At 40.6% G+C, this 26,603-nt stretch overlaps 1 protein-coding gene across 2 annotated transcripts in view; it reads left to right on the forward strand.

Moving 5' to 3' along the window:
- The window catches only part of rerg (RAS-like, estrogen-regulated, growth inhibitor), a gene marked incomplete at both ends in the record, with an annotated part of 41,366 nt that overhangs the window by 9,984 nt on the left and 4,779 nt on the right, over positions 1–26,603 (forward strand). The window contains one exon of one of the 2 annotated variants that reach the window (XM_080754087.1): positions 17,561–17,617. The exons of the other annotated variant lie outside the window; for it this stretch is intronic. Coding sequence (XP_080610213.1) covers positions 17,561–17,617 — 57 coding nt within the window. The remainder of the gene's footprint in view (positions 1–17,560; positions 17,618–26,603) is intronic. 2 annotated transcript variants of the gene reach the window in all.

Genomic DNA, 26,603 nt, shown 5'->3' on the forward strand with positions numbered 1-26,603 from the left:
ATATGAGCGTCCATTGTATAAAGAATTAGTTCGAAAATAATCAATAGATAATTTTCTATAACATCGCAAAGGTAAGCTGCTTTTTGCTGGCACCAGCCCCAATAAATAAATAACTAGAAGCAGTGCTCTTCCGAGCACAGGTCTCCACCAGGCAAACTTTGGAAGCTAATATTAGCCAATCAGGATGGCATATGAAATATCAGACGGATCGGACTTGATCACATGACTATAGAGATACTGTGTACCGATTTGCGTGATTTTTGGATAAAATCTCAAGGAGTAATATCCAAAAATGTGTTTTACATAAGTCGGCCCAAAGGTGGCGCTATAAAAGGCTTATGTGAAAAATGCAGGGCAAAGGTTTATCCTTAGCTTCTAGGGAGTGTGCTTGCAAAGTTTGAAACTGATCGGTGGAGTTATAGGTAAAACCACAAATCGGCCTGTTATAGCGCCACCATGAGGCTGATTAAAAAAAAAATAAGTGGCATTTCTTCCTCGGCCTAGTGGGAACGTGTGTGCGCGATTTCATGATAATGGCACTTTGCGTTTGTGATTTGAGGCATTTTGTTCAAAACGGCTCGATCCTACAAACTTTGGAAGCCAATCTTAGCCAATCAGGATGGAATATGCAAAATCGGACAGATCCGTGTCGATCACATGACTGTCGAGATACTGCCTACCGATTTGTATGATTTTTGGACAAAATCTGTAAGAGTAGTGCACAGGAATGTGTTTTGCGAACATCGGCCACTAGGTGGCGCTAGAAAAGGCCCATTTAAAAAATGTAGGGCAGAGGTTCTAGATTGGCATCCAGGGAATGTGTGTGCTCACTTTGGCAGCGATCGGGCCAACGGCGACTGAGATTAGGTGCTCACAAACTGCGAGGACGCACGGACGGACGGACGCACGGACGGACGGACGGACGGAGGGGAAAACATACTCTCCCCCATGCCTTCGGCTGGTGGAGACAATAAATCTGGGGGTAAAACTGTTAACCTAAGTAAAACATTTGAGTACTTTTTTCCCACCACTGCATCTGAGCGAGAATAAAGCCCACAGGATGTGTGTTGGCATGCATTTTGCAGGCCGCGCTGGATGTGTGGGCACAAGCTATGACTCAGCAAGAGCATTATGCACTGTAATCAGTGTGTTGCAGATTGCACACCGTATTCCTTTGATGAGATAACTGGAAAGGTTCACAAGGTGTTTTTTCTTTTAGGAGACTGGAACAATTATGGAACAATGAGGGTTTGTGTGGACAAAAGGCGTAACCAAGAGGCGTGTAAAGTCTATATGTTTAATTTGCACCGTCTGCGTTGGAGGAGCAATGAAGCATGGTGCTTTCTCATGCCTAAAAGCTGCGGTTTTGCGAGTGTTCAGAAGCCAGACAGATGGATACTTCGTTGGGTATGCAGGCGCAGCCTGTCTGAATTAATATTCAATTAAACATGTGATGATGTGGTCCACCCCCTTAAAAAGGTCAATCGGGCTAAAAAATTACTATTCATAATAAGAGGAGATAGAATAAATCAACTTTGCGTCGGATATGGTTGTAATGTGCATATCATTGTTGTCGTGTCGAAAACTTGTCCAAAACCTTCCTTGTCCAAAATGAAAATAGCCGACCTACAAGCACACAAGGCCTCGCATCGCGAGCCCCTTTGTGCTTGTAGATCGGCTATCTTCATTACTTTTGTGCGACACTTTTGTATGATGATGAAGTAGGGCTTTAATTTACGAAAAAACATACAAATTAGAAACTTTTAGATACAAGGTTTCTGCCTGACAGTGACGATATGAAAATTAGTTGATGGCCTGCACAAGTGATTTTCTTACTGATGTGATTGATTAATAAAGGCGCTATGAGTCTAGTCTAGAGATTCTAACACTTTCCTCTTGCTTGTTCTGTAATGTAAAATATATATGTAAAAATGTCTCCACCTGCTATATCATTTTATATCCCAGTTGTGTTTGAGGTAACTGATGTAACACTATAATGTACCTTTAAAAAACGGTTACATCCCTAGAAATGATAATGATATAGATATTTTCACTGACAGGCAGAATTGCCAAGTTCACCTCCTCTGTTCTGTCAGAGTTGGGCTCTCCATAATGGCTTTCACTCATCTGCATGATTACTGACTAGAGTTGTGCAACAGAGGCGGGGGTGTAGGAGGAGACGGACATTTATTTTGTCTAAAGAGTACAAAACAAAAGGAGTGCTGACAGGAAATGAACAATGTTCAAGGAGGCTGAGAGTTTGCGAAGTGGCAGGGGAATGGTTACTTTGACCAGCCATTCACTTTTCGTTGAATGAACAGCCTCTGAATTGCATATAAGAACATATAGCCGTTGTATAATGGTCATATGATCATTATACAAGGAATCAATTTCTCAGGCAATAAAAGATTGAGTTGCATGTTTATGCATCAAACAGTGACCATAAACACTACCCGGACTACCCGGTTTCTATCAGCATATACAGCCCCCCCCCCCATCTTTTTATCACCCACTCTCTTAACGTATTTTATCTGCAACTCCTATTGTCCAGAATGGAACAGGAGTTCGGTGCCACTCACCTTATCTATTAGAGGTTTTCTAAAGACCATGTGCCTCATTTAGAATCCTCCCTTCCTAATGCTCCTATTGACCTGCCACTTCATCTAGCGCCTGCGCTGCCCACACACAAACCAAACATATGTCACAGGCCAGTTGGGCTCCACTCGGGCATTTCTTACTTCTCCTATTTGCGTTATTTTTAGATCCACAAGCCTCCTCAGTTCCCTAGGCATTGTCCATCCTCTGTGTGTTCCTTCACCCACACTCTGTGGGTTTTCAATACTGCCATGATCCTTGAACGGCAAAGTGAGTCATCGCTGGTAATCTTCCGGTAGCCCTTCCATCGCCAGGGTAGTCTGGGGATAAAAATATCCTGATGGATCCAGGTTGAAACTGGTTAACACACAAGCTTAGGCAATGTAAACGTATGTTTTCTCATGACAATAAAGCTCCTTTGAATTGAATTGATCCATTAAGCATTTCCCCGCAGCCTCTCGAGATGCAGCTTATTTTTTGAGAAAGTGTTCGTGATTAAAATAAAGATTTAGGAATTTGCGTAAATTACTGTCATGCCCACGGATGGTCAAATTGGCATGAACACAGGCATGATCCCTGTTGTTCAAGTGGAATTCTTTACCGTTCAACAATGTGTTCCTAATGTGTTGTTATTTTCCCTATTTAAAAAAGAAGGGGACGCCAGGTTGAAAATGGTTAACACACAAGCTTAGAGAGTGACCCAGTGACCTGCTACTTCCACCTACAGCTTTTGTCAGCCTGTCATCGGGGTCACACATGGGCACGAGTGGAGGGCCATTGTTAAGGTGACTAAATTATAAGGGGGAATGGATGCCATGTCAGAAACGTAATGCCCTTCCCATGGCCCTGCTCCACAACCCCCAGCCTCCGTCTTTTGCGGCTTTAGAGATGTGTGAAATCATAGCCTCCCTGGTGTCCCACTTTACAGTGCTGCAGGCCCAGGAGGGGAGAGCCCCTCCCCTGCCCTTGTGTCTGGGTTCATGGGACATGTTCAAAGTGTAGCTACGCTTTGTTGTGCCTGCTTTTGGGAACTCTCTCCGTCAGTCAAAGTAAACTTGATATACCGTACAGTGACCTGCTTCCATCAAACAAAAAGATATCCATATTAATTGTTTGTGGGCAAGGTGGAGTGTACAGTAAGTTGTTGCCCTACTGAACTCATTCTGCAAGGGGAATACAATGTCAATGGTAAATGATGCATTTATATAGCGCCTTTCGCCAAAAGTGCTTTACATTTTTCATTACATTCACCCATTCAAACATACATTCACACACTGACGGCAGTGATAACCATGCAAGGCACCAACCTGCTCATTGGGAGCAGCTAGGGGTTACATGTATGTGCCTTCCTCAAGAACGCTTCTGCATCGGGAACCATCCGATTCCTATGACAGACACGTTTGCCTCCTGACCTCCAATGTGATTTGTTGGGGTTCATAACTTTTTCCTCGACTTGCTTATTTGGTCACATGGAGCATCCTACTATTAATCACCATGTTCTTAAATTTAGCTCTTCTCCAAGCACATGCTGTGACTGAACAGGGAAGATGATACCAGAGGTGTGCCGCTTGATAGATGTATATGATTAGTATATAATATATATACTAATTGTTATCATTCCGTGACTACCGCAGTGATATTGCGGTACTCACTGAAGGAAGCATGATCAACTCTGTAAGTTTATGATCACAGGATTTATGGGTTTACTTAATGATGCGTTCGTCATGGACTGTGCTGTTGTGATAAATATCACCCAATTAATCTGTAATGTTTCCAATTTCATCAGAGTGCCTTTCAGTTTCTTCCGTAATTCTTCAGATGAAACAAGCAGGCATTAGCACCAGTATGAAAGATTCCAATTAAGCTATTTGTGATTGTGGCAAAACCCATTTAGTGTTACTGACTTGGAGAGTCATTGTTTTCGATATTATCTTTAGAGTCAAGAATGGAGACTGACTGCCTTGCTTGATGTTGGTTTAATTGTAGGTTGATTTATGTTGGAGGCTCTGCCCTGAGGCAGGGAAAACCAATCAAGCAGCCAAACTGTCATTTTGTCAAGCGGAATAGTATTTACTGCACGCTAAAACAAACAGACATTTTAAATGATAGCCTGTGCCAGTACTTGACTGAAGGCATCTCTCGCAGTCACTGGTATTTAGAATGAGGCATTAACTTTCAACACCAGCGCTGTCATGGGACACACTGTGATTCATGGCAGGCATTCTTAAATGAAATAAAGCATAACGCTTATCTACAGTGTTGTGACATTATGCCATGGTTTAAAGCGATGGCTGTAATTTATCAGTTCTATTTTCAACAATGCAAAGCTACTGATGGTACTGGTGTGTAATAGAAGAAAAGAAAATATGTAACATTCATGCTAACCGTTCAGCACTAAATATTCTCTTTTAACTTTACTATTTCAAAACAGTAATTATTAATTATCTCATGGTCTAGTTAAAACTGGGGCTTTGTTTTCGAGATTAAGTCGCCCAAAACATGTTGTTTCTAACTGGAGATTGTGTCGTGAATATATCCACATGAATGTGAATGTGATAAAGTGAGTCAGTGGGATACAACAGCAGTGACACAGAACTGTGTTGTGAGGAATCGATTGGCATAATGACAACATTTGGGGGTAAAAATAAATTGGCTAGTCTAAATTCAAAAGAAAAAAAAAGGGGGGGGGGGATATGAATATTGCTGATGCATTTTGTGATAGAAAGGGGTAAGATGACCTGACGTTCTCATAATAACATTGTCCCATTATTTCTCTGAAAAAAATTTTTTTTGCACATTTACTCAGCAGAGTTCTTGAGCTGGTAATGGGCAGACAGACATGGAGAAGAAAAGTGCAGAGTCATGTCAAAATATTGCTCTCGTAGCTATGTAACAGCTAATTGGGCAATGCTGGAATAATCATGTAACCTGATCTAGGAAGGGGCTGAGAGGATGGGATTGACTGACTCTGTCCCGTTTCGAATAGTAATATTTTGGCAAGAGATGGACATTGGATATTGCCTCCGGCCCAGCGGAGACTCCCCACAGTCCCTATTGCACACTTAGCTACTTGTATTTAGCAATATGGTCAAGTGTCCATCAAACAACCCCCGAGGGGCTTTGTGGGGGAATAGAGACATGCCCCGGAGAGTGGGTGGTGGTGAAAGGAGCTCTGGGAAACCTTCAGCCAGAGGCTGAGACTGGGTCACAGAGACTTGACCCCCTGTTCACAGGATGTAGTAAAGAGTATTTTTTGCAGCTAATTTGTTTACAGCTCATACAAGACGTGCTTTCTTTCTAGCAATATTTGGTAACACTTTCTATGAAGCCCACATTTATAATGCATTATGAGGGCATTCATTCATAGTGCATTATAATGCATTCATAATGCTTCATAACTACACTCATATAGCGACTTTCAGTATCTAGAAAAGTACTATACCAATTGCACATATTATCGTTGTTAGTATGGGTTGCTTCTACAGTATCGAAAGATTCGCCACTGAAACACACTAGTCTCATAACCAAGTTGCGTCAAGAGGATGTTAAATAGCAAGGTCTCCAAATTCATATTTTTAATGCATTACTCCCCTATTTGAGACAAAGTTTACTACTAAAACAGTTTAGGGGAACACTGCTGGTTGATAACTTCAAACACAAATCAACTAGCTTCATAATTTGCGTTGGAAACTGGATTAGTATACGATTTCCTCAAATCCAGTTTTATCCACCTAGAGAGCAGATTATCTTGCTCCTAAATCACTAATAAATAACCACTGCATGAAGCAGCATAATCCATAAGCCATTTCACAGCATATCGGGAGAGAACTGAACATCACTTCAGTTTAACCACTTAAAGGGATAATTCACTTTCAAAAAAGAATTTGGTCATTTTATCATCTAATCAGGCTTTTATGAACACCCTGAACAGTTTTTAATTTGCTTGATTCAATATTTAGATATTTGATGTAAATGTTACCAGGCCCTCCAGGTCCAGGGCCACTCCCCATACACATCCATTGTAACTTCAAACTCCATTTTAACCATGATAGAATTAGATTCATTAAAAACACCCATTATTTTTACCCTCCTAATACGTGAGCAAGCCGTGTTTTTTCGATAACTTTTTTCATTTATTTGTAATAATTATTTGGGAAAATGGAGTAATACAAAAATGAATTATTAAAAATAAATGAAAAAAGTAGGAGGGTATTATGAGTCACCAGAAAAAATAATGGGTATTTTTAATGAATCTATCATGGTTAAAATGGAGTTTGAAGTTACAATGGTTGTGTATGGGGAGAGGCCCTGGGCCTGGAGGGCCTGATAACATTTACATCAAATATCTAAATATTGAATCAAGCAAATTAAAATCTGTTCGGGGTGTTCATAAAAGCCTGATTAGACAATAAAATGACCAAAAGTTTTTTTCTTTTTAAAAAAAAGTGAAATATCCCTTTAAACCCTCTATACTTAGTAAGATAGACCACCAAACCTCTTTATCAAAAATAGCAGATCTACAAGCTCACAACGCGTCACAAAGCGTCACAACTACGCTTGTAGATCAGCTGTTTTTGGTGAATGTTCCCCCCAGAATTGGGATGTTCAAGTGGTTAAATGTCAAGTATAAATAAAGTTATGTTCAGTCTGTCGTAATGGAAACTAATACGTTTTCCTCATGACATGATACTGTCTCTTAGGGGGAAAGATTTACATCTACAAAGTAACAATGTAATTCAGGGGTGCCGTGGATGTAAACGTTATTTACAGGGTGACCTGAGCAACCAAAAAAGGGGTGACCTGAGCAACCAAAAAAAAAAAAAGGTTTGAGAACCACTGATTTAGGGAACAATGTTTCCATCTAAATTCCAAGTACACAGAGAATGTTATAGTCTTAACTTTTTAGCCGGTGACCCAAAAGAGAAACTACACATTCGCCCGCTACCCAAACTACTGAAAATTGCCGATCTACAAGCTCTCAATTATTATAATATTTTATTTATGGGATTTCCGAGATGTGTGTGTTTGAAAATTTCTAAAATTCTATTTTAAATTTCTTATTTAATTTCTTCAAAAAAATGTTTTTGGGGACAGGACATTTTTGGAAATATATATATTTAGATTTTGTTAGGAAAAGAAAATTAGATTTTTACTCGAGTTCTGACCCATAAAAATTGTTCCGTGACCCAAAAATGGATCGGGACCCACTGTTTGGGAACCAGTGGTCTACGGTTACATGGCAACACAGCAGAGTGATCCTTAGCTCTGGTCCATAGCGTTAGTGGAGTTCTCCCTAACGCTATGTTCCTCTACCTCCGTATTCCTTGGCAAAACCGGAACACCCCGCCGTCTGGTCCAAAAATAACAAAAACTGTTTCGCCCCTCATCAAACCAAAGGTATCAGTGGAGAGTTGAAAGCTTACTCTACTTAGTGGACGAGGTCTGAGCCCCCCACCACACGATTAAAATACATTTCTAGGGCAAAATGAAAAATATTCCACCGGATGGAGACGCTCTTCCAGGTTTTTACGAAACAGCGCTTCCAACGTCGCAGAGTTGAATAACACCCAGTGAGACTACTGCTCAGTGTAATTCGGTCCTCTGACCTGCGCGGCAGTAGTGAGTTGGCACCTTGATGGCGACGACAAATAGTGAAAAACGAGAAGAAATGGAGTCTCCATCCGGTAGAATATTTTTCATTTTGCCCTAGAAATGTATTTTAATCGTGTGGTGGGGGGCTCAGCCCGCGTCCACTAAGTAGAGTAAGCTTTCAACTGTCCACTGATACCTTTGGTTTGATGAGGGGCGAAACAGTTTTTGTTATTTTCGGACCAGACGGCGGGGTTTTCCGGTTTTGCCAAGGAATACGGAGGTAGAGGAACATAGCGTTAGGGAGAACTCCACTAACGCTATGGACCAGAGCTAACTCTCTCCCAGCCATTTACAATAGGCTTGTGCGCCTATACTGCCAGGAATTTTATTAATTTCCAAGTTAGCTTTAATCTAACCCAACAGGGATCATATTGTTGAAGAATGTAGTACTAGTACTATCCACTAGAGTGTGCCCAACGATAATCTCCTAGAGTCTGGACTAGCGAGTGGACAGCAGTAGACCCATAATGGCGGCGCCCATTGGCGGCCATTATGTCTCCCGGTCCGCCTTACGGGAGCTATAAAACACGATCCGAACGTTGTGCGCACGCCATTTACACTCGTTTTTGCTCTTGAGTGACCAATCTGTCAGTCCAGCCATTTTTTTCCGAATGAAAATCGGTCTAAAAATGGTAAAGTTTGATAAGAAAAACGTCAACATTCAATGCTGTAAAAAGGCCCATTCTATGTTATGGCCGAACGACTTCCGGGTTACGTCATCGATGATGTCACTTCCTTCGAATATGTAACTTTAGACTAAAATTAAGCTAGAAAGGTCATTTATAGCTCAAAAAATGTCAAAAAAATACCAAAATGATCAGAAAATGATCCCCAAGGCGACGTTTGGCGATCTGGCTGCCTCACCCTCCTCAAAATGGCGATGGAAGGCGATTTGGCTGTGAACTAGCTAAGTGATCCTGTGCATTCTGCGCCGACAGAAATGTCATAAACCCATAAACAGCCTAATGATCCAGCTAATGCTTCACCTACTGTAGGGGCCTGGAAACCATGTGAACATCCCCAGCCACCAGACGTGCAACTATTCAACAGCTCCTATGACACCAATAACCAAAATTAAGTTACATAATAGTCTGAATCAGATATATTAAAAATTCCACTACAGAACTTGTTTCCTGCAGCAGGGACCATTCGGCTGAAGTTAACGAGGGTTCATCTTTAAAGCCAACCAATTGATTTAGCAAAGGGAAAATTGTGTGACATGATATGATATGACAACAAAACAATGGCCCAAAGACTTCGCTGCGTCAATGCAGCTCAGAGGCCAGTCTATTCTTCTCCAGACAGTTTATTAATGTGCTGTTTTTGTTGCCCAGGAAGGCAGATGGAAACCAAAGAGCCATGGGTGTCTACGGTGATCAATAGTGTCTGTTCAATAAGTATGATGGCACCCTACAGAACAAGACCCTGGGCGCCACTAATTGCACTTGCTTTTTTTGTTATTAGTCCAACATTCAGCCTTGTAATGGAATTAGTTTACCTTGAACAAAAGGAGATTTTGGCAATTGCCTCCCATTGGAATTCCGCGAGACAAGGTCCGTTCTTGTGCTGATTTTGACTTTCCATGATTTCTTAAGCCACAGCTCAGATACATTGGATTAAACAACTTCTTGGTCATTTCAGTTCAAAAGATACATTCATATCAACACAGTCACACTTCTCCCCTATGAGGGAGGATTCTGACAATGCTTTTCAATGGGAACAGAGCGGTTTGTTGCCATCGGCGGATCTCTGCAAAAAGCTATGGCTATTTTCGCAATTTGTTGTACAGTAAGATGAGTGAGTAGGCCTGTATGGGGCTTAAAGTGGTTAATGCCTACTGTACTGTACTGTACTGTACTGTACTGTGTGGACATTTTGGGTTCCGTCATACATTGTGACAAGACAAATTTCTCTTCACGGAGACCAAATAAAGTAACCTTGAACCTTGTGGGAGTGAAACCCCACTCTGATGGAGAAAAAAGGGACATAAAAAGAATCTCTCTATATCAACCCAGCACAATGACAAAATATGTACTGTGTTCCGCTGTGAGGAAACTCAAAAGACTAATTGAAAGTTGCATGACACAGATTGCCTGCTTGAACACACTTAAAGCACATTAGAAAATGTGCGTCTTGCCAAGAAGCAGGGACAAAAGTAAACAAAGCAAGGACTTGTAAGGCACGATCTTACAGGCATTTTTCAGCCAGTGACACAAGGCTTTTCCTGAAGAAGTGCCATGTGGTCGCTGTCGGGTAGAACGGATATATATATATATATATATATATATATATATATCCCTGTTCTTAATGGTTAATGATGGTTTCTAATTGTGCTGAGCAGGGAGAAAAATATAGCAGAGCCTGAACGCCAAGATTAAATATTACATATACACTTGCATTCTCATGTTTCAATAATAGATGTTAAAATATATTGGTCTATTCATTCTATATTGGTTCATTCTATATTGGTCCATTCCATTCGTAGGTTATCTGACTGAACTAATCTACAAGCTCACAATGCATCACAATGTGACACGTTGTGAGCTTGTCAATCTGCAATTTTCAAAAAGTGTAGGTATAAAATAGGGCGTTCATTTATAAAAGAAAACATAAAAAGACTCCCTAATTGGGAGATAAGCGACCGTCAGGTTGCATACTCAAACTTTAGAAGGCAATCGTAGCCAATCAGGAGGGAATATGGGAAATGGGACAGATTCATGTTGATGACATGACTTTAGAGATACTGTGTACCGCTTTGCGTGATTTTAGGGAAAATCTGTAGGAGCAGTGTCCAAAAAGGTGTTTTGCAAAAATCGGCCTCATGGTGGCGCTAGAAGAGGACCATGTGAGGTTGTGGTTTGCCAGCCAAGGAGTGTGTGTGCAAAGTTTGGCATGGATAGGGGCAACGGTGCCGGAGATAAGAGTAGGGCCAAAAGTGTGACGTGACGTGACGTGACAGACAGCCAGTGGAGCTTTTCATAGTAACTTGCTGAAATATGGAGATACAAGGTTTCTGCCCCAACTACAACAATTTATTTTTAGGAGCTATTTTGAGTTAGAAAAAGACAAAACCTAAATATTTAATTTCTGTGAATGATCTTTTGAACAAATTAAGGATCTAGCACTCAGCCAACATCAAAACACTAAGATAAAAGATAGGACTTGACTTTTGTCTGGACATTAATTAAATATGGTAAAGTAAGAGACATTCTCTTTGACATTTTACCTTGTTGTGGCTGATTGTGAACAGAAAACAGGCCGGGCCAAGATGGATGTCATTTCCTGTCCCGTTAATAAGTAACACAGTGGCACTGTCTCTGGACGTGAGGAAACGGATACCTCAAGTGAACCTCTTAGGCCCATTGGAAGTCCCTCAGGCACATGACAGATCCTGTAGAGAACATTATGCAGGGCGGAAAACATAAACAGGTCTAAGGTCTAGTAGTGTCAGCAAAATACACACCAAACACACTGAGGCCGCAACAAGCTCTCGCTTGCTCTTGGACACGACTACTTGTTCGCTTTTTGACTAAAGGACATTTTAACCTATCTTCCATTCTCAAGACGAACTTTACTTAGCTGACAAATACTCTGGGCTACAGTGGGCTATCAATGGAGTTTAGGGGAGGTCCTCTTTTGAGAAATGAGCTCGTCTTTGTGGCTTTTGTGTCGACATTATGGGACCTTGTGGTAGTCTGTTGACAGCTTCACAGGCCACGCTACGTCCCATTAGCGTTGCCTTTTTGGGGTGGATAATGGAGGACCGAGGGAGTCAAGACGTGGACAACTGATAAATGACCTTGCAGTGAGGCAAGGGCTTGTCTCTACCTGTCATCCTCTACCTTTAATGAGCATTAGGCAGTGGTGTAAAGTAACTAAGTACATTTACTCAAGTTCTGTACTTAAGCACAGTTTTACTTTACTGGAGTATTTCCAATTTTTACTTTACTCCACTACATCTCAGAGGTGAATATTGTACTTTTACTCCACTACAATTATTTGAAAAATGTAGTTACTTTGTAGATTTTTATTTTTATTTTGGCCATTTGAAAATAGCTGATCTACAAGCTCACAATGCGTCGCGATGCGTATACATCTCATACATTTCAAAACTTGAAATGGAACATTCTGCATAATGAGTACTTTTGGTACTTTTAAGTACATTTGGAACCAGTTCTGTTCAGAATTTGTTGTCTCACATCTTTCCACAAAATATTAGAAAACACTCAATAGTGGGCTCGATAAAAGCCCGGCTCGATAAGCAGGATCGATAAGGTGCTCATTATCAATAAAAATGAACAAGCTCCATCCCTACTCATCCCTTGTGAGTACGTCTTCCATCACTGGCGTTAGGTGGAAGCTGAGCACTGTAAAGCAGGGGTTTTCAAAGTGGGTGACGGGGCACCCTGGGGTGCCGCGACGGCAGGCCAGGAGTGCCGCGAGATAATTTGATAATATATGGAATTTATTTGGACATATTGAAAATATATTTAGTATCATTTTAAACTTGAAGTACAAAGTTATTGTTTTCCTCGCAACATAATTACTAAAATATTGTCACCTCGTATTTCCAAGTTTCAAAAGTGTACGTCTTTTGGTAAAGCAAAGCCCTGCCTCATCATACAAGACTGTCGCACAAAACTAGTGAAAGCAGCGGATCTACAAGCACTGTGTGCTTGTAGATCTGCTGTTTTCACTAGTTTAGTACATTTTTTAGATGATAAAAACGAACGGTTTTGGACATACAAGGTTTCCAACCGACAACGACGATATGCTATAAATATAAGGTGCTGGGAGTGAAAATTATAATGTAGGGGTGCCTCGGATTAAAAAATATATATTTATGGGGTGCCCTGAGACAAAGAAGTTTGGGAACCCCTGCTGTAAAGGATGTGTTGTTGAATGCTGTTGTGAAAAAACCCAGACATGCACGTCCTTCCCCAGAGTTCCAGTGGGTTGGGAGGGTAGGGTATCTCAATTGGATTACACTGTGGTAATGGGTTTTGAATTACGGGGGACAGATAACAGACCATTATGATGCAGTGAAGCAGGCACAGAGGGAGTGTGTGGCCTATTAACAAGAAACATAATGAGCAGGAAGAGCAGATATTTGCTTCTGTGGAGCAACCTGTCGCTGTGTCATCTGAGCAAAAATACAGCAATCCAAGGGATAGGCATTTGCTTGATTAAATATTTAGATATTTGATATTCATTTTATCAGACAATCATGCTCCCCTCCTATATACAGTATACACGCACACACATTGTAACTTCAAACTCCATTTTAACCATGTTAACCCCATTGAATACTTACATCTGTAGTGAGGGTGCCGTGTAATGGTGTGTGAAATTCATTTTTTATTTTATTTTATTTTTTCTTTCTCTCTCTCTCTCTCTCTCTCTCTCTCTCTCTCTCTCACACACACACACACACACACACACACACACACACACACACACACACACACACACACACACACACACACACACACACATACACACACACACACACACACACAATGTAATAGGAAGGGGGCATATCTGCTGTAATACTAGTTAGACGCCTCAGGGCGAGGTCGCGCCAATTCTTGTCCATCTGGCCAGTGATGTATATCGGGACCAATTACCCATATATGGAGATCCATGTAGTGTATATGGTACATCCCTTTTATGCCCATACATGGAGATCACTGACTGAACCGGCTACACAGATATGGCATTCCCATATGAGGTTAGATATGGGCTTAATATTGATTGTCTCTAACATTCTAACATTCTAACATTCTGTTAGAGTGGTTCACATGACATCACAACATACAATCCCTTTTATGCCCATACATGGAGATCCCTATCTGAACCAACCACACAGATATGGGCCATGTCTTGGCCATCTGGCCAGTGATATATATATCGATGACATCAGGGATACCCATATATGGACATTTACATGATGTCACCTGTGATCATGTCACAGTGATGTGTCAAAGGAACCACAGTGTCAGGCGTGACCTTCAGAGATACACAGATATGTGGACAAGATGTGCTGGATGTGTCATCACAGTGACATCAGAGCATGATGTCAGAGCAGCAAACCCATAGACCGTAAAAATGTGTACACACACACAAACAGACAGACAGACAGACAGACAGACAGACAGACAGACAGACAGACAGACAGACAGACAGACACACACACAGAGACAAGCTGTGACATTTCTCTTGGCAAACTGCGACCTTCGGTCGCAAAGATTGTTATCAAATTATCTAAACATTGAATCCAAGCAACTTTAAAAACTCTCTGGGGTGCACACAAAAGCCAGAGTCTGCGTTAAAATGGCCCCATAATATCACTTTAAAGTGATATTATGTAACTTTTTTTTTGTGAATACTTTCATTATTTTGTCCAATCCGTATGGTGGTATGTTGTTAAGACATATACAGTAACTTTAACCTATACAATTGGGGTGGTTGTAAACAGCAGATCTTCAAGCACACACCTCGCATCGCAAGGCATTGTGTGCTTGTAGATCGGCTGTTTTCACTAGTTTTGTGCGACGGTATTGTATGATGAAGCAGGGCAAAAGACATGAGGAGATACGAGGTTTCTGCCCGACAGTGACGATATTTTAGTTATTATGTTGTGAGGAAAATGTTGAGATAATAGCCATTTTGGTTAGAACTGACTGAAAATAACTTTGTACTTCAAGTTTAAAATTATACTAAATATTTTTTCAAGTGTCCAAATAAATTCCAAATATTATCAAATGATCTCGCGGCACCCCTGGACTGCCGTCACGGCACCCCAGGGTGCCCCTTCACCCACTTTGAAAACCCCTGGCCTACAGTATTCGAGTGTTTAAGGATGATGCTGTAAAGGGTAACTTTATGACTGTATGTTTTGTCTAGCAGGCATTCAGACATGTTGTGCCTGCTATTCAAATGAGATGTGTCAGATAAGTCTCCTGGGGTCCCTAAATGATGCGTCTACACTACAGCCTATTATCATTTAGAAGTTGTTGTGAATAGATTTACAGTATGTCGTAGTAACTTACTCTCAGCATTGTACTCCCTGCATTCTTTTTGTACTAGTGGCAACCCCTAATGTCTCTACTGCGTGGTGTTATTTTCCAGTGCGAGTTTACTTCTAACTGTACTACTCTGTACGTTTGTTTTGCTTTGGCTGCCGTAGTCTAGACTCTACTGGGCCACTGTGGTGGAAAAAGTACTCAAATTTCGAACTTTCTTACTTTTTTTTAAGTAAAAGTATTAATACTGCAATGTAGCAATACTCTGTTAGGGTGCCCACACACCAAAATACCTAGAGTGGAATCCGCCAATGCATTTCAATGAGAATGGAGCGTTTTTTTGCAGAAATCCTCTACTGGCAAAAAACGCTCCATTTTTATTGAAATGCATTGGCGGATTCCACTCTAGGTATTTTGGTGTGAGGGCACCCTTACAATTAAGTAATTCATTCAGAATTTACTTGAGTAAAAGTAGACCATACTCATTTTGCAGAATGTCCTGTTCACAAATTGTATACAATTTGTTTTGAAAATATCAGATCTACAAGCAGTACAATAAAAGTACAATATTTGGATCCGAGATGTGAAGTAGAAGTAAAAGGTATTGGTAATTGGTACAAATACCTCAAAATTGTTGTAATTGTAGTTACTTTCCACTAGGGCATTCACCAAATATTTGAATATTCGAATATCAAAGTCACTATTTGACGTTGTTCACCGAAGTCGAATATTCGCTTATTTTTATTGTTTTCTCTTTAAAAAATACATAGTTTAAAAAGCTTGGCTAGATAGGAAGTCATAAGAATGAGTCATCAATGCCCCTGGTGGATGAATTTGTTAATGCTCTATACCAGGGGTTCTCAAACCTTTTTAGGCCGTGACCATCAAAATAAACATATTTGAACTGGGGACCCCCATCCTGACAAGCACTTGGAATTGTAGGTATTATATTTAATGTGACTCGGTTCTGCAGATAAACATTGTGAAAATAGCAGATCTGCATGCTCACAACGTGAGGCGTTGTGAGCATGTAGATCTGCTATTTTCACAATGTTCGCCTCTTGCTTAATATTTGACAGTTTGGCCAGTCCTGTCGAATATTCGACTATTGGAATACTTTGAGGTTGAATAATTCGAATACTAAAAATCACTATTCGTGAATGCCCTACTTTCCACCAATGCTGGGCGAGCATTATGTTTGGATGGAGAGGAAGCGGAAGTTGCCACAGGAGAGAGCTGGCTTGTTTTGAAACAACAGCTTGTTATTATAATTCCACCACATACCCCACAATGGAGCTTTAAATATACCCTTGATTGAATCAGCGTTCCAAGTATTACATCGACCACAGGAGAGTTACTCATTATCGGCCATAACCAAAACAGATCTAATCTTCCTGGGAGCTAATCAAATTATTTATCTTCTTCTCAGTTATTGCTATTAGCCGGGGAGCCACGGCCCCAAAATTTGAGAGGACCTGTGATGTCATGACATACTTTTTTTTTTTTTTTTTTTTTTTTTTTTATTTGGTCAATAAGGTACACAGAATGAGAGACCTGCTCTGCTGGAAACATTGCGGAAAAAAAAGTCCCATCGACGTCACTATACAGGAAAAGAATACAAAAATAAATCTGCTTGAAGTAGCATGTGAGGGGTCAAACTAGGGGTTCTTTATGATTCTGAATCCATTGCAAGCATTTGTTTTGCATGAAAAACATTCCTTAGGCTAGATTTCAGCCCCACAAAACGGTGAAAAGTGATGAGTCATCAAAAATCACAGTTTTGAGAGGCCAAAATCTAGCCCAAGGAAAGTTTTTCATACAAAACAAATGCTTGCAATGGATTCAGAATCATGAGGAACCCCTAGTTTGACCCCTCACATGCTACTTAAAGCAGATTTATTTTTTGTATTCTTTTCCTGTAAAGTGAAGTCGATGGGACAGTGAATACAAATGGCCACAACCTTTTTTCGCAATGTTTCCGGCAGAGCAGGCCTCTCATTCTGTGTACCTTAATTACCAAATGAGTAGAAAAAACAAAAATAAAAAGTATGTCATGACGTCACAGGTAAAACCCTATTCTTTGAACTTTTGGGCCTGTGGCTCCCCGACTATATGCTGTTTTTTATTGTTCTATTAATGGGTGTCTCTCTCTCTCTCCCTCTCTCTCTCTCTCTCTCTCTCTCTCTCTCTCTCTCTCTCTCTCTCTCTCGTTCTCTTTCTCTCTGTCTCTCTCTCTCTCTCTTTCTCTCTCTCTCTCTCTCTCTCTCTCTGTGTCTCCTAATTTATAGCTTTGGTGGTGAGACTGCTGACGAGACGCTTCATCTGGGAATATGATCCAACACTCGGTAAGCAGCAACAGACTAAAACTATGGCGAAAAATGTTCAACTATGATGATTAAAACTAAGACTAAATAATTATGTTGACAATTTCATCAATGAAATAAAAACTAGACTAAAGTCTTAGGGAGGGACTAGTGGAGAAGAGATCCAGTAGAACTAAAAAGACAAGTCATTTTAAGTTTAGTTGTGCTTTGGCGTTGCGCTCTGAAAATAGCAGATCTACACGTTCACAAGTGTGCAGATCGGCTATTTTCAGCATGCAACCATGCAAGTCAACAGACTTGGCATCTGCCGTTACGATGCTATCAAGGCCTGCTGATTTTTCTCGACAAAATCAAGTGTAGTCTACTTGTAGTCTACTTTAGTCTACTAAAATCTTATGATATTTAGTCGACTAAAACTGGACTAAAACTAAATAACATTTTATTCAAAAGACTATGACTAAAAGGAAATCAAAATTTGCTGTCAAAATTAACACTGTCGCTAAGACAGACCCTAACTACTCGAACACAGCACTTGTTTAGTATGTGAACGGTCACAGCTTGTCCATAATATGTATGTATCTCTGTCTTTAACGCCTGACACTGTGGTTCTATGGGTTTGTCGCTCTGACATCATGTTCTGACGTCACTGTGATGTCAGTGGAACCACTCTTAAAGGCCCACTTCACCTCTGGGACAACCAGATCTTATTTTATTGTTGATAAGTATTCACTATTGATACTTTAGTATTTCAGCATGAGTGATGATGCATTTTGCATCATATGATGCAAAATGCATCACTAGTCATGCTGAAATACTAAAATATCTCAAAACACAGATTGAACACAAAAAATAACTCAGGATTGTGTTGATCGTGTCCCAAACAACAATAAAATAAGATCTGGTTGTCCCAGAGGTGAAGTGGGCCATTAACAGAATGGGTTTGCCGCTCTGACATCACGCTCTGGCATCACTGTGATGTCACACTAACAGAATCCCCTTTATGCCCATACTGTATATGGCGTTCCCTGATGTCATCGATATTAAGCCCATATCTAACAGGACTTCATATAGGAATGCCCTTATATGTCAGATGTCATAGACATCATAGGATTCTCACATAACGAATAACTGAGTAAGCATGTTTGGGCTCTCCCAGCATATCTCCATATACAGTTCATGGATCTCCATATATTGGTACCAGGGGTCTCCATATACAGTATGGGTAACTGGTCTGATATACATCACTGGCCAGATGGCCAAGAATTGGCGCGACCTCTGCCTTTAGAGCGAGGTCGCATGTCTCCCTGAGGCATCTTACTAGTATAGTAATGAGTTTGAAGCTGAACAAGATATAAAACATCCAACGTATTTCAGCACCAGAACCCGATTTGGTTCCAGAGCACTTTTCCATCCCTTATCTTGGCGCTGAAGCAAATGTAAACAACGTAATGCTGATATCACTCTTATTGTCAGGCAACAACAGGATAGATTACCATCATCATTCACCATATACAGGTATAATTTCCTGGCAGATTAGGCCTTTTGTCGACTGTTAAATCACAGCCTAGTCAGTGATTTAAAGTGGGAGGATAAAGGATAAAGTAGCAGCCTCATATAGGAATCATTCACACCAGAGGATTCTAAGTATTACGTTTCCTGGCATACACTACTGTATGCCTGGGTCTCTGGAGGTGGAATGTACCGTAGGGACTAATATGGAAATACATCAGTGCAACATGACTGCAAAGGGGTTAAGTACAAAGAGAGTGAGTCATTTGGGGGTACCGGTTTGACATTTAGACAACAAGAGAGAACAGCCAGGAAATTGAAATTCTTACTTTAGATGTCAGGGTATTGTTCTGTTAGTATGGAGAGTTTAATGTTGTATTTATAGACAAATAGAACAAATTGCATCCTTGACCACATTACAGTAGCTTCTATTTGAAATCCGATGTTTTCTTTTTTTTTCTTATTTTCTGTGTATCTGTGTGTGTTTTGAAGTGCTTTCTGTACAAGGTCAATCAATCACTTAAGGTGGTTGCACACTGCAGCGTTTTTCGGGCCGAATATCGGAGTGAATTTCGGAGCGCGTGAATAAAAAAATCAACCTCACGTTATGTCGGTCACGTTTGCACACTGCCGCCCGTTTCGCGCACCACTCGGTCCCTTGCTCTCTCTATCTCTCTCTCTCTCCTTGCCCTGAAAAACGCATTTCGCAACGAAAAACGCAGCAGTGTGCAACCAGCTTTAGTCTTAAATCAGAACGTAATGTCTAGTCTCTGTACAGTCTACTTCACCATTTGACAGGGTTGACTGAGCGAATAAGAGCTATGTCTATACAGTAGCTATAACAATGCTACACACATCAGGGCTATACAATCCTGATGCAATACTAGTGTACATTCATTCCAGCAAAAGGTCTGGAAGTTGTATAATATGAACAATGTCTATAACCCTGTCCTGTTTGTGCTTCTTTAGTCCACCCCCTACGTGGAGGCTTTGATCATGTGCAGTGTACCAGTTTATACCATCAAGAGAGCAGATGACTTAACTTTGAAGATCAAGCCCTGTGAACAAAATAAGGCTCTTGTTTGTCTGACCAAATCTCCTATGACTGGCCTGCGAGAGCCTTTGTAACAAGGGCTTAACCAGACTCGATCTAAACACATGCGTGCAGGCTACTTTGGCACTGTGGTGGAATTCAGATCAATCAATAATCATGAGAAAATGAGGAGACAAGACAATTATATTAGGTGGTGGTGTGGTCAAGTTTATGTAACATGATATCATGGACAGAAGTACAGTTTAACACTCTGGGCAGTGGTAAAGTCGTTCTGCACTAAGCAAAGGAAATCAAACACTAGTTATACTGGTTATACTGGTTATACTGGTTATACTGGTTATACTGGTTATACTAGTTATACTGGCATTGCAAGGACAAGCTGTAACATAAACAACATCTATCAACCTAGGAAAACATCTTGACTCTTACAGTACATCATGTTATCTGTAATGCATGATGCAGCATAATCTACTCTTACTAACGTCACTCATAATCAATCATGATAATATAATATCTACTACTGTTATTAACGTCACGTGATCAATCTCTACGACAGCACTAATGGGGAAAGTTGGTTGTGCTTTAGAAAACTGATTTTGTGGGCATCCGGGTGGTGCAGGGGTGAAGTTCCTGCCCATCACCACAGAGAATAGGGTTCGATTCCTCCGCAGTGCCTCTAGCTTGGCAGGGTCCTCTGTTGCTGCACTACCGGTTGGTAGGGCTGTCCCCGACTAAGGATTTGTATAGTCGACAAAGATTTTAGTCATTGTGTTGATAGTCGAATATTAGTCGACTATGGCCCGTTTTTTTTAATTATTATTATAAAAAAAAAATCCTTTTTTTTTTTTTTTTTTTTTTCTTTTTTTTTTACCCCTTTCTTTTATAATGGCGTATAAACAACAGAGGTGAAACACTCATTTAAATAACATGTCTTCTTGACTTTTGTTTTAATAGATAACTCATTCATTATTTAAGCCAAGGTTTATTATCATGGCCTTATAAGAATAGTAATAAATACAGCAATAACAACAACGAAATAATATCTCTAAAATAAATAAAGTAACTAAATAATATAAGGCGAATTAAATAACAAAATACTAAAATAAGTAGGCCTATAGCAGGTGTAAAGTTTATTCACTTAGAACAGGGGTGTCGAACTCATCTTGGGGTGAGGGCCGCATTGGATGAAAGGCAACTTGATGAGGGCCGAACCAGTCGCGGATCGGATGGCATGCACACTCGCGCACATGTTCGCTCTGTTTTTCTTCCTGTCGTCTCAGCCACTGCTATAGCTAGCAGTATAGCAGTATATCATTTTACAAATTGTGTTCATTATTAAGTAAAATAGCTACTCGTTATTGGTATTACAGTTGCAGTTAGGTACGAGAGATGCTATTTGTTTAAAGGAGTAGTTCATCCCCAAAATGACTTTTTTTTCTTTGATTACTCACGCCATGGAGAATTGAGTTCAATAATATATTTTTATTTTATTTGTCGCATTACTAAGACAAAAATGTGATAATAGTACACTTCCCCAAATGCATTTGGGTCCCCATCCGGAATCAATAGGCATGCATTTATTGTAATCAAATTTCTGTTTTAGGAATGAGTCTACATTGGCTCCATGGCATTTTGGGGGTGAACTACTCCTTTAAGAAGTGCCAATAAGAATAAACCATTTGATAATAGAATAATTCAATTCCTGATAGTCTCCAGTACGCTATAATTTGTAAATGGCTAAAAAAAATATTATTGATGCAGGACAATAATTATTTTTATTGTATTTTATAATAAAAAAAAAATAAAAGTAATGAACAATAATGGCATATTCAGAAAATATCGGAATAATAAAACTTTTACATTTTTATTATTATTGTATTTTTTAAAAAAGTTATTTTTTTTAACAACATTAATTTCCATGTCTAATTTGTGTAATCTTTGAGTACAGTTCGAATATTGTAGGTATGTTCAGGTATTATTCATAGCCAGACCAACCACCCTATTCCTAGCAATGCTGTCATCTTCAAAGAGAGAGAGAGAGAGAGAGAGAGAGAGCTGGTCACTTAACATTCCAATCAATCAACTCAATCACTGCCAGGTGGGAGAAACCTAGCCTGCAGTGTACAGACATTAGTTAGGTTAATTCTTAAAACAATCATAACTCTTGACAGGAATGGGCTAGAGACTTACTTTTTTTTTCTAAATGCTCAGAAATGTATGCTCTAGCCTGGGGGGCCGGATTGGCGGGCCGTATGTTTGACATCCCTGACTTAGAAGCTAAAGCCCCAGACTCCGATGTCTGTGTGTAACAGCCATGCAACTACTGTATAGGCGATGCGGTCGGCGGTCACACATTTCTATGGGCTCTGCCCGACACCAATATCTGTGTAACATCGTGTATCTATCTATTATTATAGCTCTATGGTATCTATCGACAAGACGCTGCACAGCCTGCGCTGAGCCTGACAGAGAGACAGCGATTGGATTGTACAAAACAGACCCCGTAATAACGCGTCGGGGAGAAAGAGGAAAGGAGAGCTTAAAACGTCGCTTTTGGGAGTATGGACATTACATAATGGACTTAAGCCAACTTACTTTTATCTGACATGTTGCTCGGTGTGGAGTGGTAGGTCATAGCCAGATCCTGCAGCTTACTTTAGTTTTGTCCTATACTTGTTTAAAGTGACGGAGCCTGATTGAGTTGTTAACACAGAACAGCTGTGCAGGTTCTGTGGAGTCTACGCAATGCACACACACAGACAGTACGGGCTGTGCCTCATTGATTGATTGAAAGCAGCCAGAGTAGGCTATGCATGTTTTATTGCGAGAAACCAAAGTATATGTTAAATCATCGGACATTAAGCACCCCAACAGCACCCCCCCCCCCCCCCGGCCCTCCCCCCCCCCCCCCCCCCCCCAAAAAAAAATATAAAGTTTTTTTTTTTTTCCATTCGACTAAGATATTGCCATTCGACTAGGTGCCGTTTCGATCGATTAGTCGACTATTCGACTATTCGGGGTCACCCCTACCGGTTGGTTGGGGCACCTGTTTAGCAGGGAGCATAACTGTGGAGGATAAGCATGTTCCTCTGCATATGTTACACCTTCCAGGTGAAACTTTGACTCCATGGGGCCTTTTCCACCAAAAGAACTTTGGTTCCAGAACCAGTGCCGGTTCAACTTTCTTGGAACCTTGGTTCGTTCTTGCGAACCGGCTTGCGTTTCCACCAGATTGAACCATGATTGAACCAGAGGAACCAAGGATTCTGTGGTTCCCGTTCGGAAACCAACTTTTACGGTTCGGAACCAACTCCGGTTCTCAGTGGAAAAGCTCACCTCTGGTTCATCCCATAGGCGGGAGAAAGAACCAGAACCAGTTCTTTGAAAAGGCCCCCATGTGTATCGAAGGAGACCTAGTAGTGGTCTACAGTGCAGCCCACTGTTTCCCAAACAGTGGGTCAGGACCCACTGTTTTTGGAAACTGATCTCTCTTTTGGGTCTCAACCCGAAATGTTTGGGAATCAGTGGTGTAGACCAGTGGTTCTCAACCTGTGGGTCGGACGGGACCCCCAGAGGGGTCCCCTAATCCCGGATGTTTAGCTAAATGTTCTTACTCAACAGTAAACTGACCAACATACACTATAAGTGTATACAGGGTATCTGCACATTTCTAAAGTGACAATTTAAGGACTTTAAAGACCTTTTTAGAACCTCTGGTCAAACATTGGTAAAATTGTCAAATATTAGAGGCAGAAATTGTGAAAATAGCAGATCTACATGCTCACAACGCCGTAGATCACAATGGAATATATCGAGTCAAACAAAATGTAATGCCAACTTCTACAATTCCAAGTGCTTGTGCAGGGTGGGGGGTCCCCAGTTCAAATATGATTATTTTGGGGGTCGTGGCCTGAAAGGTTGAGAACCACTGGTGTAGACAACATCATCATCATCAACTTTATTTGATTTCAAGGTCATTAAAAACAAACAAACACATAAAAACACTAAAATACCTACCAAACAGTAGGGGTTGTCAATGACAGGGACTTGTCACAAAACATGGGGGGAATTGGCAATGACTACATTGGGGTGAAAATGTAAAAAACAACACTCTGTTAACTTCTGGTTGTTTTGTTGCTGCTACTGATGAGTGAAATGGGAGCATATGCATAAGGTTGTCCTAATCATTTGTATTAGTGTAGTGGATAGGTAATTAAAATACTTTGAGTTCACGTTAATGTTTGTGTAAGAACACCTCATGAATAGGGCAATTTTATACACACAATACACATTCACACACGTTATTGCATTACCCTTGACCTCAAACTAGAACCAGGAGGATGCTATTATTTGTCCCTCAATAGGAAACATGTGGGCTATGTAATGCATAATTGACATTTGTACTACAAAACAACAACAAGCCGTTGGAAATACATTTGGAACTGAAAAGGTGCAGTAGTTCAAACTGTTGTGATTTCTGTATTCCTAGAAAAGGGAATGATGAGCACTGGGACACATGGAGCTTCTTAAACAGTACATTCTGAGTGTCACTTTAACTCTGAAAGTGTAAAACTTTCAGGTTTTCAGTAAATTAACACATTTAGCTGTTTGCCCGTTATTATTAAGTGCATACACACTCCACAAATAAACTCTAGGTGGGGTTTCTCTTGTCTCTTCTCTGTTGTTCGATTGTATGGATTGTGATATACTGTGCTGTATCCCTATTCATTGTCATAGGTGTAGATGAATGTATGAATTAATGTAAAACCTTGGTTAATTGTTTTTATTCCTCCCTTGGAGCCTATAATAATGGCTCTGAACTAAGCAGGGATTCTTAAAGGAGTAGTTCACCACTTTTCAACCTGTCTTCATATAATAGGTCCTCACTAAAGTTCATGATAAAATATCACCATTTTTTTCTACTCTACTTTTTTTCTAGCTGTGGGATGTTCAGAATCCATCGTCTTGTGACATCATCATTTTCCCAAAAGAATAATTAATCTATATTTTTGAAAAAAATATTTAGATTTTTATTATCACGAGAACAATGGCTTCCACTTTAAAATTGCAACTTTTCATGAATAGAAAGCCTGCAGTTTCTATAAGCTGGATTGGTAATCGATGATGTCACAAGACGATGGGTTTCTGACCAGCCCACAGCCCTCCTCTGAGGAATAAAAAAAAAGAAAAGAAAAAGCTATTTTTGAGTGAGGACCAATTATATGAACATAGGTTGAAAAGTGGTGGAGTGCCCCTTTAAATGAATTCTCTTTTATCCTGAGGCCACAGCATTAACATTGTGTTTTTGTACAATAGGTTCCCAATCTGGGAACCCATTCTGTAAAAGTATTGGGGCATCACCTCATTTTTTGTGTGGAAACAGGAACTCTGTTTTGCTTCACCCCTTTCTTTGTCCACTTCTGCTTATTCCCACTTACAACACTACAGGTTGTTTAGGGCAGCGGTGCTGTTAGCAGAATCAGTCTTGAGAGATTAGTCTGCACCTAATAAAATGCATTGCTAATCTGTGTGCTCCAGTTTTTCCTGGCTCATTCCTTTTTAGACTAAGAGACTGGTACCGTTGATTGTGCTGCAGAACACAAACGGTATGGGGCACTTATAACCCACGAATAACCCACTTTTTTTCACAATCACATGTACAATCACGAGATGCTACAGTATATGACAAACGAGAGACAAGATACTATGACGACTGAATTTCCCTCTAGATTAATGAAGGTCTATCGTATCCTATCACATACTGTACCTGTGTGCTATGTGTTTTTATTACTGCAGTAATGTTAAGTGAGTCGTAGTAGTCAATGGGCTAACATGCCAACCCCACTGGTATGGTCCTTTAGAGCAGTAGGCCTTAAGGGCAGCCATTGACAAATAAGCCTCCATTTCCAGTTTAAAGACACATGGCTGTGCTATGACACTTTCTCCTTCTTCCCCCTGGTGTAAACAATTTCAAAGCATTGAGGAATAAATTACTAGCTGCCAGGATAATTACTGGTCTTGTTCTTGTGTAAGAGCCGCCTTAGATAGGTTAGGTCAGGAGGGTTCAATCCTCCCACCACCCCAGTCCCTGTCCATCCAGTTTGTACCAAACATATGGGGCTCTGGGGCGTGCAGCTGACGGAATGATGGCTCCTGAAATAGGCTCTCTCCTGGGCCTCGGTGCGAGGCGCTAATCCTCTGAGAACGGCTTCATCCCTCCAGCTAAAAAACTATAAATCTACGCCGCCCTATCTGCCTCAGGCTTCCCATGACATGTCATGGATGGCAGAGGGATCGATTTATGTCCCAGGGGAGTGCATCTGGACTACGGCAGAGTTAACACGCAGACCTAGGGGCCCGGGTAGGTCTTTCACTACCTCCAGAGTCCAGATGCTAGTTTCGCAGATACCGCACTGCTTGCTGAGGAATGTTTACGGAACATAC

This window comes from Nannobrachium achirus (genome assembly GCF_963921795.1).
Source record: "Nannobrachium achirus genome assembly, chromosome: 23".
In the NCBI taxonomy this organism is placed as follows: domain Eukaryota; kingdom Metazoa; phylum Chordata; class Actinopteri; order Myctophiformes; family Myctophidae; genus Nannobrachium; species Nannobrachium achirus.